Source organism: Pantherophis guttatus, chromosome 2, assembly GCF_059756535.1.
Source record: "Pantherophis guttatus breed Tessera chromosome 2, ASM5975653v1, whole genome shotgun sequence".
Taxonomy (NCBI): Eukaryota; Metazoa; Chordata; class Lepidosauria; order Squamata; family Colubridae; genus Pantherophis; species Pantherophis guttatus.
The window spans coordinates 204673089-204690549 of NC_142064.1; the positions used below are offsets into that span (position 1 = coordinate 204673089).

At 43.8% G+C, this 17461-nt stretch overlaps 1 protein-coding gene across 3 annotated transcripts in view; it reads left to right on the forward strand.

Annotated features, from left to right (window-relative positions):
- The first annotated feature begins 275 nt into the window (after positions 1 to 275).
- UNC5A (unc-5 netrin receptor A) overlaps positions 276 to 17461 on the forward strand; it is a 99026-nt gene continuing 81840 nt past the window's right edge. The window contains exon 1 of one of the 3 annotated variants that reach the window (XM_034442479.3): positions 276 to 935. In XM_034442479.3, coding sequence (XP_034298370.1) covers positions 833 to 935 — 103 coding nt within the window. In that variant the 5' untranslated portion in view covers positions 276 to 832. The remainder of the gene's footprint in view (positions 936 to 17461) is intronic. The other 2 variants (XM_034442469.3, XM_087887564.1) reach the window with 2 other exon arrangements.

A 17461-nucleotide genomic window follows, 5' to 3' on the forward strand; every position in this document is an offset into this window, starting at 1 on the left:
GTACGCTTGCAATGGGGGTGGGGGGGGAGGGCGTCTCCCCACACAGCCCCAGATTTGCTTACGGGCCGGTGTCCAGCTTCCCCTTCCCTCGCGGAGAAAAAAGGCAGGTGCGGGCACCAGCGCGCCCGCCCCCTTTCCCCGAGGCTCCGCGGGCAGGTTTTCGCAACCCGCTTTTGCCGGGAGCCAAGCACGGGAGGCAATTGCGCGCGGCTCCGCCTGGCGGCTGCAGCTCCCGCTCCCTCCCAGCGGAGAGCTTGTTTGCGTCTCCGGAGCTTGTCAGTCTGGAACCAGCTGTTGCTCCGTCCCTTCCCGTGGCGGATTCCAGTCCGGGTTTTGCAGCCCCTCGCTGGCTCTTTCTTCTTTCTCTTCTGCATTGCCGCGGACAAGGTGCTCGCCGCCAGCCCAGCGCTGCCTGGCAGGGAAGGACCGAGAGCAGAGCGGGGCGAGAGCGAGAGCGAGAGAGACACGCACACGCACAGTCGCGCCGCGGCGCTCGGCCGGCGAGGGGGGTCTATGCGGCTGGCCGGCGCGGGCTCTCCAGCGCTGGCTGCCGGAGCGAGCCCCCTTCTCCGCCCGACGCCCTCGCTTCCCCGCAGCTCGCCCTCCTAGCCCCGGCGGCGGGTCCGTCGGGCCATGAGCCGCAGATGGGGCAGGCGGGGAGCCCGCGGCGGGCTTGGGTGCTGAGCGGCCCTGAAGTGCCCTGAGTTCTTGCGGGGGGCAGCGCCGGGCGGACTCCAGCTGGGACAGACGGCTCCCGCCCGCTCCCCTCCCCTCTTCCTCCGGACCGGGTCTCGTCCCGTCCTCCTGCCGTCCCCGCGCCTCCTGCCGAGGAATGGCTCGATGGCTGCAGCTCGGCGCCAGTGCCCGCGTGGGCACAGGGCTGTGGCAGGTTCTGCTGGCCGGCACCATCCTCACCAGCCACATCCATCCCAACGGTGAGTCAGAGCGGCTTTCACGCGCGGCGGCGGCGGTGGTCTCGGTGGACAGCCACGGTCGTGGCACTCTTGCCGGGGAGCCTCGTGGGAGGGACGGCGGGCGGGAGGGCGATGAGGCTCGACGGAGACGAGGGTGCCCAGCGGAGGCAACGGAACCGGACCGGGATCTCCTTTCGAGGGACGGGTTGAAAGTGGAAAAGGAAAAAGAGAACCTGAGTTTGGAAAGGATGCGGCGGTTTTGAGATGCGCCGGGGGCGTCGCGTTGTTAGGCGAGACGCTTGGTGCGAGGGAAGCCAGCTCTTTCGGGAACCCTGGACTCGACCGGAGAGCACTTGGCATCACAAAGTGCAGCAACAAAGTTTCAGCTTGGCTGTACCCTTGCTCTGCATAAAGGAGCCATTGGGCTCAATGGCATATGGATGCCGCCTCCGTTGCCCTGGGAGTGCCAAAGACTCTGCTTTTGTTGTTGCTGCTGCTGCTGCAGCAGCGCTGTGTGCGAAGGCCTTGCTTGGTGTTTCTGCCCATTGCTCCCGTCCTTCCACTGAGTCCAAAATCAGAACTCCAGAGAGAAGCCCACCTCCCATCCCCACCCCGTGCCTATCTGATGCCCCCCCTCCCCTAGCCCCTCAGCTTCTTTGCCTTCAGTAGAATAACCTGACTCTGGGGCCTGCCTCTCACAGAACTCGGAGACGATTATTTTCTGCAAGGTGACTGAAGGATTTTGTGGAAAGAGGCAAACCAAAGTTTTCACGGCCACTCTGATCTCGGCAGAGTGACTGGAACCTCTGGAGAGGCAAAATATGGAAGCAGAACTTCAGCAGTTCTTAGGGCAGTTGCATGGGGGGGGGGATGTAAGAGAAGGCAAAGAATCAGAAAGGTACAAGTGCTTAGCCTGAATGACTGATTTCTGGGATGGAGTCCCCCAAATGATGACATTTCCTATCCTGGGTCCTGGATGTAAGGTTATGGGAAGAGGTGCAGCTGATGAGGGGGGGGGTGTAGGTATTATTAGGGCAACAGAATCTCCTTCAAAGCTTTACTAAGAAGCTCTCCACAATCTGCCCATAACAATGACACCCATGGTGTCGGCCATGGTATGACCAGACTCCGATGCAGTTTCTAGTTCTAGCAGCAGCGCAGCCTCTAGTAAAAATAAAGCAGCTGCACAATCCATGGGAATCCAGTCAAAGCTTTCATTCTGAGAAGGGAGATGGCAGACTCAGGATCCCAAATTGTGGAGACTTTGCAAGGTCAACCAGCAGGTCAGGGGCAACGCAGCTCTTCCGCCTCCTTTTTTTTTTCTCCAAGCAGGGTTCCAAAGAATTAACAAGAGACACAAGTTGTACTCTCTGGCATTGCTTGGAAAGCCCCAAAAGCTGAAAGATTTCCAAATGACAATCCTATTAATTCCATCATAATGCAGCAAGGTCATATTGTAGCTCACATACATTGTTGAACACGCTTTCTAACAGATCAGACAGGTGATCTCCAGCTATCTTCGACTGCAAGTCCCATAATACCCACTGGCCACATTGAATACGAATCCTGGGATTTGTTTATTGCAGCACAATCAGACACCATCAGGTGGAAAGATTGCTTTATAAGCTTTTTTGATGGTTAAATGGATGTTTCAAAAATTAAGCGACTTTACGCCCATGCATGCATACATACATGCATACAGGGACTGAGACAGCATACAGGGAGACCTCATGTTCCACACATGGCATTGGCATGCACAGATCTTCACACAAGAAAAATGTAATTTATACATATGACTATTGCATGATAATGAAATGTTCATGCATGCACATAAGATTACACACAGATACCAGTGTATGCAGACACACAGTACACAGACACCCACACATCTTGCAAATATTCCCAGAAATAATTAACACTTTTTAGGCAACATGCCTCCAGTCCCACATGGCCCACAGACTTGCATGCCATAGAAACATTCAACTCTGTACATAGGCAGAACATCTGGCAGTAAAAACAGGCACTCTCTACAGAGCACCAACTGCAAAAAACAGCCCCCTCCCCATTACAGTTTACAGCCGTATAGTGGTTCTTTTCAAACTCTTCACATGCCACAGGCTGCTTTGAAGGATGAGGACAGGATCTGGCAGCTGAGAGGAGCATAAGTGGATACTGTTTGTCTTTTCATTCTTTCCCACTGATCGCAGTGCCAGCCTGCAGGGAGCCAGCCAACTCTCCAGCAAAGTGGGAGGTGGGGAGGGGGTAGAAGCCTGCCAGCGCAGAGACACAATCACCCAAGGAAGGCTGTGGAAAGGGTTAGTTCCCTGCTGAAGGCAGCCAGTGTCTAACCTGCCAGGAGCCTGTGGATTGGACTCCCTGGCAGGATGTGAGGCCTATCCCTTTGGGGAAGGGCGATTTAACCGATTTACACAGTGGGGTGGGCAGCAGCAGAATATAGCCACCTAGTTGTGCTTTATTCCAAATTCACAGGAATCTAGGCCAATCAAAATGCCTCCCTACCATCCCCTCGCCCTCCTCCCCCTCCCCAAATTATTGTGCTATTCTGAGAGTCACAGTGCCAGCCATAGCCAGGCAGAGTGTAGGAGTTGAAATAAGCTCTCCAAATTGCTAAAGGACTAATTCCTTTTCATTCCACCTCTCTGTAGCCCCAAGTGTCCCTTTCCTTGGATGCTCATAACTGCTCCTTGGTCTCATATGCGCTTTGTCCTTGTCTCCAGTTTTCTCTTTGGCTCCATAGACCAACAGCCTTTTATTGAAATCAATGACTCTTCACTCTCTTAATTCCAGTCTCCTTCCCAATTCTGTCACCAAGGCATGTTCATGGAACTGAGAAACCTAATCACTAACATAATACAATACCTCATTCTTTTTTAATCCAGAATATTTGGTACTCAGGACATAGTTACTAAAATGAATTAAACTCCTCTTTATCATTCAAGCATGCCTCAGACTCCACCCAACCCCAATCCTCCTTGTTTCCTTTAAACTGCCCTGACCGATAGATAGATTAAAGGATATTCAAGAGTGATTGATTTGTCTTGGTATTGATCTTGGATGTGGTGGCCTTAGAGTAAAGGAGCACCAGACAGAGGTAGCTTTGACTGGCAACCTCATTTTAAATGGAAAGTGTCCTAAGGCAACAGCTGGAGAAAAAGAAGGATGCCTGAGTTGCTCCTGGGGTAACTTCTAGGAAGGTAGCCCTGTGTGGCATGCAAGGGGAAGCCAGGATCTTGTAATTTAGTTGGCATATTCCTGAAATGTTTCTTGATTCAGCTTGACTTGTCCTCTCCATCAACAGTGGGACAGAACAAGGCACTGTCTGCTGCCTTTACATTCCTCCATCACATCTCCCAGCATCTTAAGTTAGCTGTAAGTTAAGCAATATTGAGCCTCACTTTTCATGCAAAGTAGGGAAAACAACAGAATTGCTCCACTGCTGGCCTGTTAATTGTGCAGTGTTGTGCAAAGTTCTGGGAAGGAGCCATACTATTAACTGAAAGCCCAATCGGGGCTCTTGATGTCTTCCAAAGGAGGATGCACTGTTAAGTAGACACTGAATATATATTTACAAATATGTGACATCTGGTAACATGGAGCCTTGCCTTCATTTCCTTCTTCTAAATCCCAAGGAAGATGTCTGACATGTATTTTTCACAACCCAGGCAGGCACAGAGTGAGCATCCTTTCTCAGTCACCCATGGAGAAATGTTGTGGTCAGAAAAATCTTTGAATCTAACCTCTTTCTGGTCAAAGAGCAATGGGGGAGGGTGTTTGAGGGGAAATTTATTCTCTGGGTAGGAAAGGAGAAGGCCAAGACTTGAAAAATTGGGGAGAAATATTCTCCATCCCTGATTTGTGATCACATTGTCATTATTATGGAATTCTTGCTAAGGATCCTGCTACACACACACACACACACACACATCCCAAATAGAGTCAAATACTAACAGAAGAGAATATTTGTAGCTCAGGATTGAAATGAAGGCTCCTTGGTGCTTGAGCGCTGATGATGTTATCTAGTTTGGATAATAGAACTACTACAAGAAAACAACCAAGCTTGGACAGCACCAAGGACACCTCATAGTCAAATACTATACTGAAAGCATTCACAATCCTATAGATAGACAAAAAAGTGCCAGGCAGGTCTTTCTTCAGCTCCACCTACCTTCACGATGGTCCCATTTCAGCTTACCTTTCAAGGTTCTCCATGTGCCAGCATCCCAGAAATAAGGAGGCATGCCAAAAGTAGTTTCCCCTTATCTAACGCTAGTCTTGAAGTGTTAATCTACAATTCCCATAATCTGTAACTAACAAGACCTACATATTTGGAAACAACATTACAGAACATCTAGAAGGTAGAAGGTGGAAGAAGGCTACCCTAATGGAAAGTTAGTATCTAGGCAGAGAATGCCCTGTGAAGAGAGGGCATAACATCCTTTGTTCAATGTGCCATAAGAACACAGGCAACATTAAGAAGTACAAGTTATAGTATTTCCTTAGAGAGCTTCAGCTCTAACAGCATCACAGAAAGGGTGGGGTGGGGTTTATAGTTTGAGAATTGGCTCATTAGTACAAATTTATCTGAAGTAATCCACCAATAGGATGGGTGTAAACAGGGTTATCTTGTACTGTAATATTGTCTCTCTCCCACTGCCTTGAAGGGCCAAATGTGTCTTGGATTAGGCATCTCATTTTGGGGGACAACCAGCACATACCCTTTCAGTCTCTTCTGAAACTGGTATAAAGTCAGCCAGCCTATTAAAACTGAAAGTTGAATATGATGGTTCCCATTCTTTAAAAATACATAAAGAAAGGGAAGGCAAGCATCTGGGCTTATTTGAGAATTCTCTAAAGGGTCAGTTGTGAAAAATACAGGTGGAATTTAGGAGTTATACTGTTCGTAAAACAGCCTGTTTTAATTGTTAATCCAAATCCTCCGCAAGGAATAGAATCACCTTCTACTATGTTACTCGCTCTTTGTTTCCATAATTACATGGGCTAAACACAGTTTGATGGATCATTCCTCACTCACTCTTCAATGTTCCAGGCAATGTTTTTCTAATTCTAATCTAATCTGCATCTTTGATGGTGGACTAATTAACCTAGAATGTTCCTTAGAGACATCAACAGGTATTGCAATCACCATTTGATTCTTGGAATAGTCTTTGGAAGAGAAACAAGAATTCTGATAATAGAGCTGTTAAATGTATTTAAACTTTGTAAAGCCCTGTATTATCTCTGAAACAATCCCTTAAATAAACAAGGACTTGTACATCAGGAATAGCAAAATGAAGTTTTAAACTACTTGTTTCCCACCTTTATTAATTTTTCCAAATAAGATGATGAACATATCCAGCAATAATGTCCTCTCCTATTTTCCGCACATCAACAACACTGCAAGGTAAATTGAGCTGAGAGAGACTGACTGGCTCAAGGTCACCCCAACTAACTTTGAACTCATGGTCCCCCGCTTTCTAGACTGGTGCCTTAACCACTAGACCAAATTGGCTGTCATTAAAGACCATTGCTAAAAACTGCATCCAGAGGATGTGCTTATTCAGTACTGCAGGGGATGGGGATGGATGGGGGAATATATTGGTGGGGGGGAAAAAGTGTTGATAAATCAGAGGAGATGTAGAGACTCTGTAAGAATGACTTGAGGGCTGGGAATGTTACCAAAGCAATTCGATCTGTTTAGTATCTCTAAGAGAAGGGTAAAGGGTGACTTGATCACAATCTCTAAATATCTACATGGTACAGAAAGAGAATTCTGATGCTAGTTGGCACATTAATGCAGCAAACAAAGGCAGAAGGAGAGCCCCGTGGCTGAAGACCGATGGCCAACAAATTAAGCCAAGAAATTAGTTGCCAATATGCTGTACCCTTTTAGCACCAAAAGAGAGGAAAGTAACCACTGAAGTAACCTGACTACAGAATTGTTGCTTTATTCAATAAAGCCTTCTTTCATAACAGAAACTTCTGTCAGAACAAAGGCTCTGTAAGATCTTTCATTAGCCCTACTTTCCAACATACATGAAAACCAAAGACCATCTGGTGACTTTGGGATAGCATCAACTAGATAACTACTACTGAGCCAATTTGTGGCTCTTTTTGGTTCATGCTGGGGTCAGCTGCACCTCCCCACAAAAGCATGCAGAAGTAAGGAAATAAAAAGGCCAGTTGTGTCTTTTCTTCTAGGAGACAGATAGTTACTGTGAAGCAGAGCTGAAAAGCAAGCAGACACTTCCAGTAGTTGTATGCTAAGATTTCTACAAGCATATGTGGAAACTTAAAATGGGTACTTCTAATATAGGTTTTTCATACATAATTCCCAGGATTTCAGTTGGATGCCTAGTGACCACAAATAAATTTTCTTCATGAATGATCTGTCCCCAAACTTCTTTTTCAGGTCTCTCAGTGGTGCACTCATTGAAATTGTAACTGAGTCCATTCAGCTTACTGTTGGTCATCTGCTTCTTCTATTCCCAGCATAGAGCCTTCTGTAGAACTAGCTTTCTGCAGAAGGCTCTATGCTGGGAATAGAAGAAGAATCTTTGCATAATGTGACCAAATTAGGATAATTGAGCCTGGTCATTTGTCTCTCAAGTGAGAACTCTGAGTAGATTTGTTGAATGATCCATTTGTTTCTTTTCTTGACTGTCCATTGTATTCTCAGGTGTCTTCTTCCACCACCAAAGTTCAAAAGTTCAATACTCTTTCTATCATGCTTCTTCAAAGTTCAACTTTGCTACCATAAAATGCCATGAAGAATACTATTTATTGCATGATTCTGATGCTTATACATAGACATATCATAACATCTGAATATCTTTTCTAAAACATTCATGGCTAATCTACCAAGTGCTAGTCTTGCAGCATATTTCTTGATTACCTGTTCCTTTATTGCTGATGATGGATCCTAAAAGGCACTTCAATATCTTAATTGTCAATTCTAAGGCTAGTTGGTGTACCTACTGTCGGTAGCTTTGGCTTATTTATATTTAATTTTATTCCCATTTTTATTGCGCTTCTTGACTTTTATTACTAGACCTTGCAAATCTTTGCATTTTCAGCTATCAGAGTAGTGTCATCAGCATAATGCAGATTGTTTATGTTTCTTCCTCAGTTTTAAAACCATGCTAATTTTCCAGTTCATCTTCCCTTAATATATATTTAGCATATAAGTTGAATAAATCAGGTGAAAGTGTGCAGTCTTATTTCACTCCTTTGCCAACCAGGAGCCACTTTGTTTCACCATGTTCTGTCTGTACTATGATTTTTGGACTTTTGGTGTAGTAGCAGCAGCAAATGCTACTTTGCGGTTCAGAATCAAATTTGCAGCTCTTCCCTTTCCATTCTCGCACAGCCATCCCAACTAGTGGAGTCTCCAAAATCAGAAATTTTAATGAAGCTAAAGACTTCCTTTCACTTCCTCTCCATAATCCACACAATTATTTTTATGGACAATGGACAAATTTGTGTTCTTTAGTTCTGCTACTACAATTAAGTCAGGACATATATGTCAGGACATCATAAACATCATGAGGAAGCTGTGAATACCTTCCAATCTTACATTCTTTGGGTCAGAGGCAGCTTTAGGATAACAATTCATTATCTTTGTTCATCGATTCTTGTATTTTTTTTTTAGCAACTGAATCATAAGCAGAAGAGAGATGTTGGGGTGGAGGAGAGTGTAAACATAAATGAGTTTTTCCCCCTCTGGTTTAAAGAAGATAGCAATGTGTAGAGTTCCCTGCAAAGATTGTGATCTATAAATGACCTAAGACAGTAGGAACACTAGAACGTAGGAAGAAGCCTTATGTTAAGTCTAGCTGTTCACTATGGTCTAAATATTCTACAAGCAGCTCTTCAAGTTTTCAGTCAGGAGTTTTTCCCACCATTTCATCAAAATACTGAGGCAGGAGCTGTATTTCACACAAGCTTCCTTATAAAGAAAAATGGGATAACACTGAGTGAATAATATCAGCCGCAAATGCATCTGTCCTATTTCACAGAAAGCACACCTAAATTTCATTTGGCCAGTCGCTTTAGTTCTTAGCTAGAGTCTGCTGATATTGTATGACCAGGATTCTTCCATTCTGATCTTACTTAACATTCTGCAACCCTAATCTTCACTCATAACTGTTATTTTTCTACAGCCTTTTAAGAATGTACCAATAGTAAATTGTGTTGTTCACCTACTCCTGCTATCCTAGATCTGAATCATTGCAAAAATCAACATAAAAATATAAGAATTATTGCCCCAATCAAAAATCCAACCTCTCTAAACTGGAAATGCTGTAGCTATAAGATGCTTGCAAACAAGCCATGATAGAGATTTGTTTTTTTCAGGCACATGACAGTTGGAAATAAATTGCCTGTTGTTACAGACTTCCTTTCTTGTAGCTAATATTTGTTGATAGACTTACCCTCTGTTATCTAATTGTCTTTTAAAGTCATTGGCCATCACCACATACAGGAACAGTAAATTTCATATGCTAATTATAACATGCATAGATAAAATATCTTAACTACCCACTCTACTTGCCAATAATTTAATCTGGATGAATAAAGAATTCGCTATTTTGAAAAGGGAAGGGATAGATCAGTTCTATAAATTTCCTAATACTATTCTTAACTTAAAAATATTTCATGTACTTCTTTAGTCAATTTTAGTAATCTAAAAAACTTTTCTTCATTATTATTTTCTTTAAAATGTCACAATTCCCAGATTCTCTTTGCCAATTATGCTAATGAAGCAGCTCACTAGCCTACATCTAGATCAAGCAGCTAACAAAAGCTGTTGGAAAATATCTTAACTACCAGTCAATGTTAAGAACATTTATGACCTCAACTATACATACATATGTTTACACAGACATATCACACATTCAGTTTGGGGAAAGATTTTACCTAATGAATGCTAATCTAGGCTCATCATTCAATTTATTGATAGGTCTACATGGTGGTTTGGCTTATATACTTTAATTAGCATAGGCTAAAGTGGACTTATGTCTAGAGTATTTTGCAGTGGTGAAATCCTACCGGTTCACAACAGTTTGCGCGAACCAGTAGTGATAAAAGCTACCAGTTCAGCAAACTGGTAGTAAAAAAAAAGCTACCAATCTGAACTGGCATTTCCAATGATCAGCTGTGCCACACAGTTTATATTCGCTAGAAAGCAGGAAATCCTGCTTTCTAGCTAATCTAAATCGCTCAGTACAGCTGCTCCCCCCCTCACTGTTTTACTTACCTTAAGAGTCCTTTTTCCATGCGAAGTGCATGTTTGGTGCACACTGTGCATGTGCACGCAGCATGCATTTGGCGCGAACCGCACATGCGCGGGCAGCGAACCAGTGGCAAACCGCAGAGGATTTCACCACTGGTATTTTGGGAATACAGCCATTATCTTAGCATGTTGTATGTAGCCCATTATGTTAAGCAATACTTACTTAGGCAAATTATATGAACATAACTGTGATTTTTCAACTCCAGTTTGGAATCTAGGCTGTTTGTCAACTCAACCACGTAGAGATCTGTATCACAGATCAAACTAATCAGTAATATGTTCAGTAATATTATGTCTCAGTGTTCCCAGAAAACAAACCCCTTTGCATATGGAAGATTAGAACAGAAGAGTATAGATAAAAATACTGGTGATGAATCAGACAACAGTATTCAAACAACAGCCAGTTCAACTAAGGCTCTAAGCAGACTGTGAAGGCTGCATCTTTTCCTCATCTATATTCTACTAGAACTTTCATTGTCATTACCTTTAACTGGGCCAAAAAGTGCATCATAAGGCAACACTTTTTGAACTTAAATGGGCTAAAACTTACAGAATGTTTCCAAAATTCAGGACCCATGACTACAGAAAGAATTAAATTTGGGAAAATTATAGCTACATCAATGCTTCTGTTGCTGTGGACACATGACCTTCATTTTCAAGATACTTCCTACCAGCTGGGAAGGGAGATTTCCGATGCTCTCTGCCAGATTTCCACAAGGAAACTCATTGGGGAAGCCAGCAGGAAGTCAGGATTCATCCCTGCTCTCATGCTTTTTTTTGCCTTCCCTTTGTCATTTTGTTTTTCTGTTTAGGTAAGGAAGTATCTCTGAAACAATGACCCAGTGGGGCATGGATTGTCTAGTTTATTTCAATATTCTTTGCTTTCAGGGCCAGGGAAATAGCAGAAACCTTTATGACATGCTACTTTTAAACTATGTATGTAACTATGTGAACTGGAGAGTATTCACTTAAATGATCTCCCACAAGCAATCTGACATGATGCATTCCCAGACAGAAGCATCACGTGGGGTTTCCAAACATGTGTAGCTCTCTTTTGAACTTTCCTCCATCTTCTTGGCTTGAATCGATCTGACTGCCTGAGGGCCTTTCAAGTGCTAATCCTGTTTGAATCTTGGATTTTCTTTCATTTGTCCCTGCATTACAGAACTATTCCCAAAGGGTATGTGGTTTGCATTATGGACAGAAAAGGGGAGGGGGATGTAAGATAGCCAAAAGTATCCAAAACTTCCTTGGAGTGATCTGAGAGCAGATCTGCTGCTTACTCATAGAAATGGCATGGCACATCCAGATGCAGGCTAAAGAGGGTTCTGCAAGGGAAAATCTCCAGTCACCCTGGCTGCCCACTGGCATTTTCGGTATAAATGTCAGCGTGAGAATCTAAAGCTGAGCCAGAATGCTCTGGGCTGAAAAAGATCATTTGTAGAGTTTGGGCATTTGCCAACGCCAGAACAAAAGGGATCAATTCTGTATTAATAAGGGCTGGAGAGGATAGTCTAAAGCAGACTATGTTTGCATATGGGCTAGATTTCTGATTAGTACATAATGCTGAAAATCCACCCATAATGAAATCACCAGTGGCAGATTCAAATTGAGAAGTGGCCAAAGGTTCCAGGAGACATAACGCTTCATGGTTTGCTTGGATTATCATAGAAACACAGACACTCCATGTTCTGCCATCTTCACTAAGGCTATCAGGTCTGGGCTGCAAAAATTTGGACAACCGCAACATGTGAGCAAAGAGACACAGAAATCTAACTCTTTGCTGCCATCTGCTCTTTGTCTGGAATTTTGCAGCCCAGATCTGGGAGCCCTAATCTGCAGAATAAACCTAGGACAGAGGTTTACTCCCAACACATCTCCCAACACATCTAGCATGTTGGCAAAGCTGGTCTAATGAGTATTTATAAGCTTTTGATTCTATCATATTTCTTTTGATTGAGCTATATGGAGAAGGTTGAGACACAATTTGTGAGTATAAAGAAGCCGGTGTATGGAAAGAGGAATAATAAACATCACCTATGGTCATCCCCCTGTGACTATAATTAGTTCTCTTGGACTATCAGGCCAGCAAGATAGCCAATGCAAGGAAGGGAGCAACGGTTGTTAAGTAACCAGTCATGTGGTTCTCATTAGGGTTAGAAATATCTGGACAATCTCATGATGGCAGCAGAGAGATACAGAAGTCTAACCCCTATTTTCTATTCAGTCTTCAGGTCAGAGAGTCTTCTCTAAATCATACTAAAAATCATTAGTGTGCTATTGGTGCACATGCGTGACTTATGTTTATGTAGATGTGAGCAAGAATCATTAAAATAGAGCTCTGTGGCAGATTTGACCAGGTCCAGAGCTTCATTAGAATATGAACTGCCCATAGTTGTTTTTTGGAATATACATTCATTGCGAAGATGACAGCTATGTTTTAAAGATTGTGAGGGATATGAAGAAAACAACTAAGGGATATCTTAATTATGCATTAACCCTACTGTCACAAATATCTTCATTGCATAACTGTGGCATCGGTTTGCATGAATGTCCTTTAAAGAAGCTGAGTGACAAAAGAAAGGGGCTCTGCAAATAGTTAACAGATTAGCAGCCTATGCCCTCTGGGTTGTTAAATCTAGGTTAGGGGAAGTGGGGGGGGGGGATAGGTCTGGGGGAACACAACAGTCTTCCAGATCTACATCACCCCAAGTCTGTTTAATGTAACTCTGAAGTTACATAGGGGCACTATTAGGGTGAGATGGACAGTATGAGAAAAAGAGGGGCCTTTTCTTCCTTGTGCTAGTCCACATATGGGGCAAAACAACACCACCCAATCTCCTCACTTTCCTTCCCCTTCCTAGCTGCAGCTGAAGAGCCCAGGACTCAGGGTGACCTTGAGACTCCAGACTCCTGAATTTCCAGCGTTTGATCCTCAGCCGCAATTAAAGGAGAGGCAGAGAATGTGCTCGGCCTCCTGGAGCTGCTCCTGCTGCAATGCTACTTCACGGGGGCGCCGGGGACGGCTTGCATTTTGGGACATTGCAAGCCGTAGCCCTTCTACCCGTCACCCCGGTCCCTCCATGACTTGCTCATAACCCCCTCCCTCTCCCCGGTGCCCAAACAGGCTGGCAACCACCTGAACTCGCTCGCTCCTCTCTTGGCCGGGCTCTCGGGCCAGCGGCAGGTTCGCTTTTCCTCTCCCTGACGGCAAGTCCCACCCCCACCCCCTCATTCTCCACCTAATCTGCCCGCGGCCCTAAATCTGGGACAGGTGGAAGTGGCTGTAGCAAATGGTTGCTGAGGTGAGTGGTTGCTACGGCAGCGCGGCTGATGCCTGACGACCGGGAAGCATCTGCCATTAATCAGGGCAATAAGTGGGTCTCTCAAGACTGGATTCAGGGTGCAGATCAGCAATTAGCGAGGGCGGCCTGCCCGTAATGAGCAATTGTGGTAACAAGGGCAAAGCGCGCGAATGCGCGCGCGCGCCCGGGAGCGAGGCAAGAGGACTGAATACCCGACAGACCGCGCGCGCCTCACGGCTCCCAGTTCCGAGCTTGTGTGTTGGGAAGTTGTTAATGGCTTCTGTGCTGAACTCACTGGAGTCTTAGCTGCCGGTTCTCCAATTAGCCCAATGCCCTTTCTCCCTCTGTGTTGATGTTACCAAAGTGAGCTGCCGCCTGGCCTTTTAAGAAGCAGCTTTCTTCCCCCCCCCCCCGCCCTCCGACAACTGAGGAGTTGTGTTAAGTTCCTACCGGCCGCTGAGCTTTAAGGCCTGCTCTGCATCTCCGTTGAACCACAGGACCCTTGTGCCAAACGAGGGAGCTGAGCTGGCAGTGGGAGGTGGGCTTTTGTCCCTTCCCCCCATCGCCGGCCAAAAAAGCTTGCATTGTGATGCCCATCAGCCCTACCTGGTACAGCCAGTGAGAACTTTAATCGGTTATCATCTGGAGGGAGCCTGTTCCTTGAGATCTGGGATCTTGGCTTTCATGCTTCCTACTGTTTTTACTCTGCTTCTTTTGCTATTTACGGTACTCTATCCAGGATTCACACATACTATTCATACATACTGAAGTATAATCTCTTCCATATTGCTGTCTTATCAGTTTGCAGAGAAATGGCATCTTAGCTGAGGCTTGCTTTTTATCTTGGGTAGAGGTTGTATCTCTTTAGAAATTATCTTTATTCCCTGAAAAATTAGTTTCTGCAGGACAGTCATGTTAGATTATTGGAACAAAACCAAGGAAAAAAGTCTTGTATCATCTTATATTATGGCATAGTGGACTAGATCAGAGGCATGGAGTATCATCCTGAGATTAGACCTAAGAAAGAAAATGTAGATGGAGTAATCAGAGGAAAATGAAATGTAAGAAGTCCAGGCAGGGATAATTATAGTTAGTGGCCATGCAGCTACAAGAGGCATAGCAGATTGTTTGCCTTGACAGTTTTTCCATGCACAGGATGTATTTTTGTAAGAAAATAATCATGTAAATCTATCCACTGAAGTTTTTCATCATGCAGTCCAGACCATGTTAATAACAAATTGGCTTAAGGAAGGTCAGTAAGAAACAACAACAACAGAAACTGGAATATGGCTCCCTTTGGGGCATAAATATTTTGGAGCTCTCAGGTGGCAAAATGTCTATTATGCTTGTGCCATTTCAGATTAAGAATTCTTTAAAAATGTACTGCATTCTTCCCTCCCAAATAAGCACATTTTGGATTATTGTGTAGGGCCAGAACATGATTCTCTTTAGGGATCAGCCTAAGAAATGTTCTGAGACTGCCTTTTAAATTTTATATTCTTTTTATTATTTATGTAATCAGTGTAAAACTGTCTCTGCATTTCTAAAATCCCTCAAAGTAACGGCAATCACTGCACCAAATGACTGGGAAGCAGGATTGTTCCCAGGGACATTGTACAAGGAAAAAGCCACAAGCCATCATATGTTGAGTATTGTGTATCCCATTTTTAATGTTTTGTGGCATGGTGTTGCTACACTTTCTAGCTATTTGAAACAATTATTATTTTTTAAAAAAAATAAAGTACATCTTGAAAAGCAATCTTCACATTAGCAACTCTTCCCCAGTTAGACTTTTGTGCAGAATTTTCTCCTTATTAGTACATAAACAGGATGGAATAGATCTGAAAATGAATGCAGGTAAAAATGACACATAGAATTTCTTACTTCATACCACAGGTGAGATATTTCATAATTGCATTTTCTTCATAAACAGGCTCCGTATATAAAACAGAAACATATCAAGGAGATAAAATAGAATATCTATAGCTCAGGGCTGAAGTGTGGAGTTCTTGTTGCTCTCTGAGCTTGGGTATTTGCTTGCAGACATTTCATTACTCAACTAGGTAACGTAATCAGTGCACTGATGTTACTTTGTTGGGTAATGAAATGTCTGCAAGTAAACAAGCAAGCTCAGAGAGCAACAAGAACTCTGTATCAAGAAGGTTTTTGTCCAAAATGAATCCATTGCTTCTCCAGCTTAAGTGGCACAGACACTACATTTGACTACTCTTCCCTGGCCTAAATTTGGGAACATCTTAATTTGCTTGCATGTTCCACAGACTCCAAGTAGTTCTTCCAATCAGAAGATCAGTCACTCCTTCCCCATTTAGGGATGATGAAACAATTTTTGCTCCTGTGTGCCCAATGGTACACTTAGGACCTGAGTACTTACGAGACCACCTGCTGCAACCGATAAACTCCCACCAACCAATACGCTCTCACAGAGTAGGCCTACTCATAGTACCATCATTAAAACAATGTCGTCTAGTAGTTCCAAGGGAGAGAGCCTTCTCTGTGGGGGCACCTACTCTTTGGAACAAAATACCCCCTGGAATACGAATAATCCCAGATCTTCGCACTTTGCGCCCTGAAGACCTTTCTGTTTCAACAAGCAGGGCTAGCATAAACATCTAGCCAGGTTTTTCCTACATAACCAAGGCTGCAGAAAAACCTTGGTTATGTAGGAAAAACCTGGTATATGAAATCTTATTCTGTTCACCGCCCTGAGTCCTTTGGGAGAAGGGCGGTATAGAAATTCAATAAATAATAATAATAATAATAATAATAATAATAATAATAATAATGGTGCATTTCTTCATAAGGATACATGTCCTTCCCCTGGAAATGGGGTGTTTTGAATTAGGTTAAAGGCACCAAACTGAACACAGTTCCAGGTTGGGATCTTGGGTGGTCTTCTATGGTCCCACCTCACCTCTGGGAATCCACATTTGGCAGGAAGGGTGATAAAACAGATCTTTGCAGCGTCTAGTGCTTCCTTAATTGCATGTAATGGCAGAAGTGTTATCAGCTGAAATACTTAATTAGCTAAATTCCATTGTGATGCAAAACTGCCACTGACAAATTCATTTATAACAATCGCAGACTTAATCAGCACTTGGCCCTATCATTTATTGTGAGTACAGCATGAGGCTGGAAACTGGGAACCCACTTCAGCCTCCGGAGGACAGCTGTGCTTGGCTTCCTCAACCTACTCTTTGGCAGCAGGGAATGGGTGTGTGTATGTGAGTATGAGGAGTAAGAGAGACAGAAGAGGGCAAGCAGTTTATTTACGACTGTTGAACGAGAGAGCTCCAAGGCATTCCTGCTGGTGTGAAGCAGTAGAGCATTGAGAAAAGGTGCCTCCTTTAACAAAGTTGCCAGTATCCCAAGTAATGAAAGTTATGTATGTTTATATGCATGTGTTAACTGTGTGTAAGTTTGTATGTGCATGGATCCCTACACACACAGACATACAGTAACATTTTTGTACTGCACTGAGGTGTATGTATAGTAAATAAAAATACTATTCAATAATAAATATATGTCAGTGGAGAAATGGTCAGAAATGAATCAGAAAAATGCTCTATATTTCTGCCAAGGCTCAGCCCCCAGGAAGATGGTAAATCCTGAAAATTAATAATGAACATCTCCTGAGCATGAAGAAAGTGCCTTTCTCTCACTGCAGGTATCCTAATTTATCCCACACTCTCAGTAAAGGGGCTTCAGCCCTGACATATCTCATTATGAAACAAGGCCCCTGTTTTTATCCTCAGTAGATTGTACACCTTCTCGATAGGCTCTCACGGGGAAGATAACATAGAAATTGTACCATTTCTCCTCTCACCCAGCTCATCCAAGCTTCTGAATCGCTTGACAAGAATTTTATATCTAGTTTGATGTATAGATGACGTTCTTGCATGAACATTGCTGTT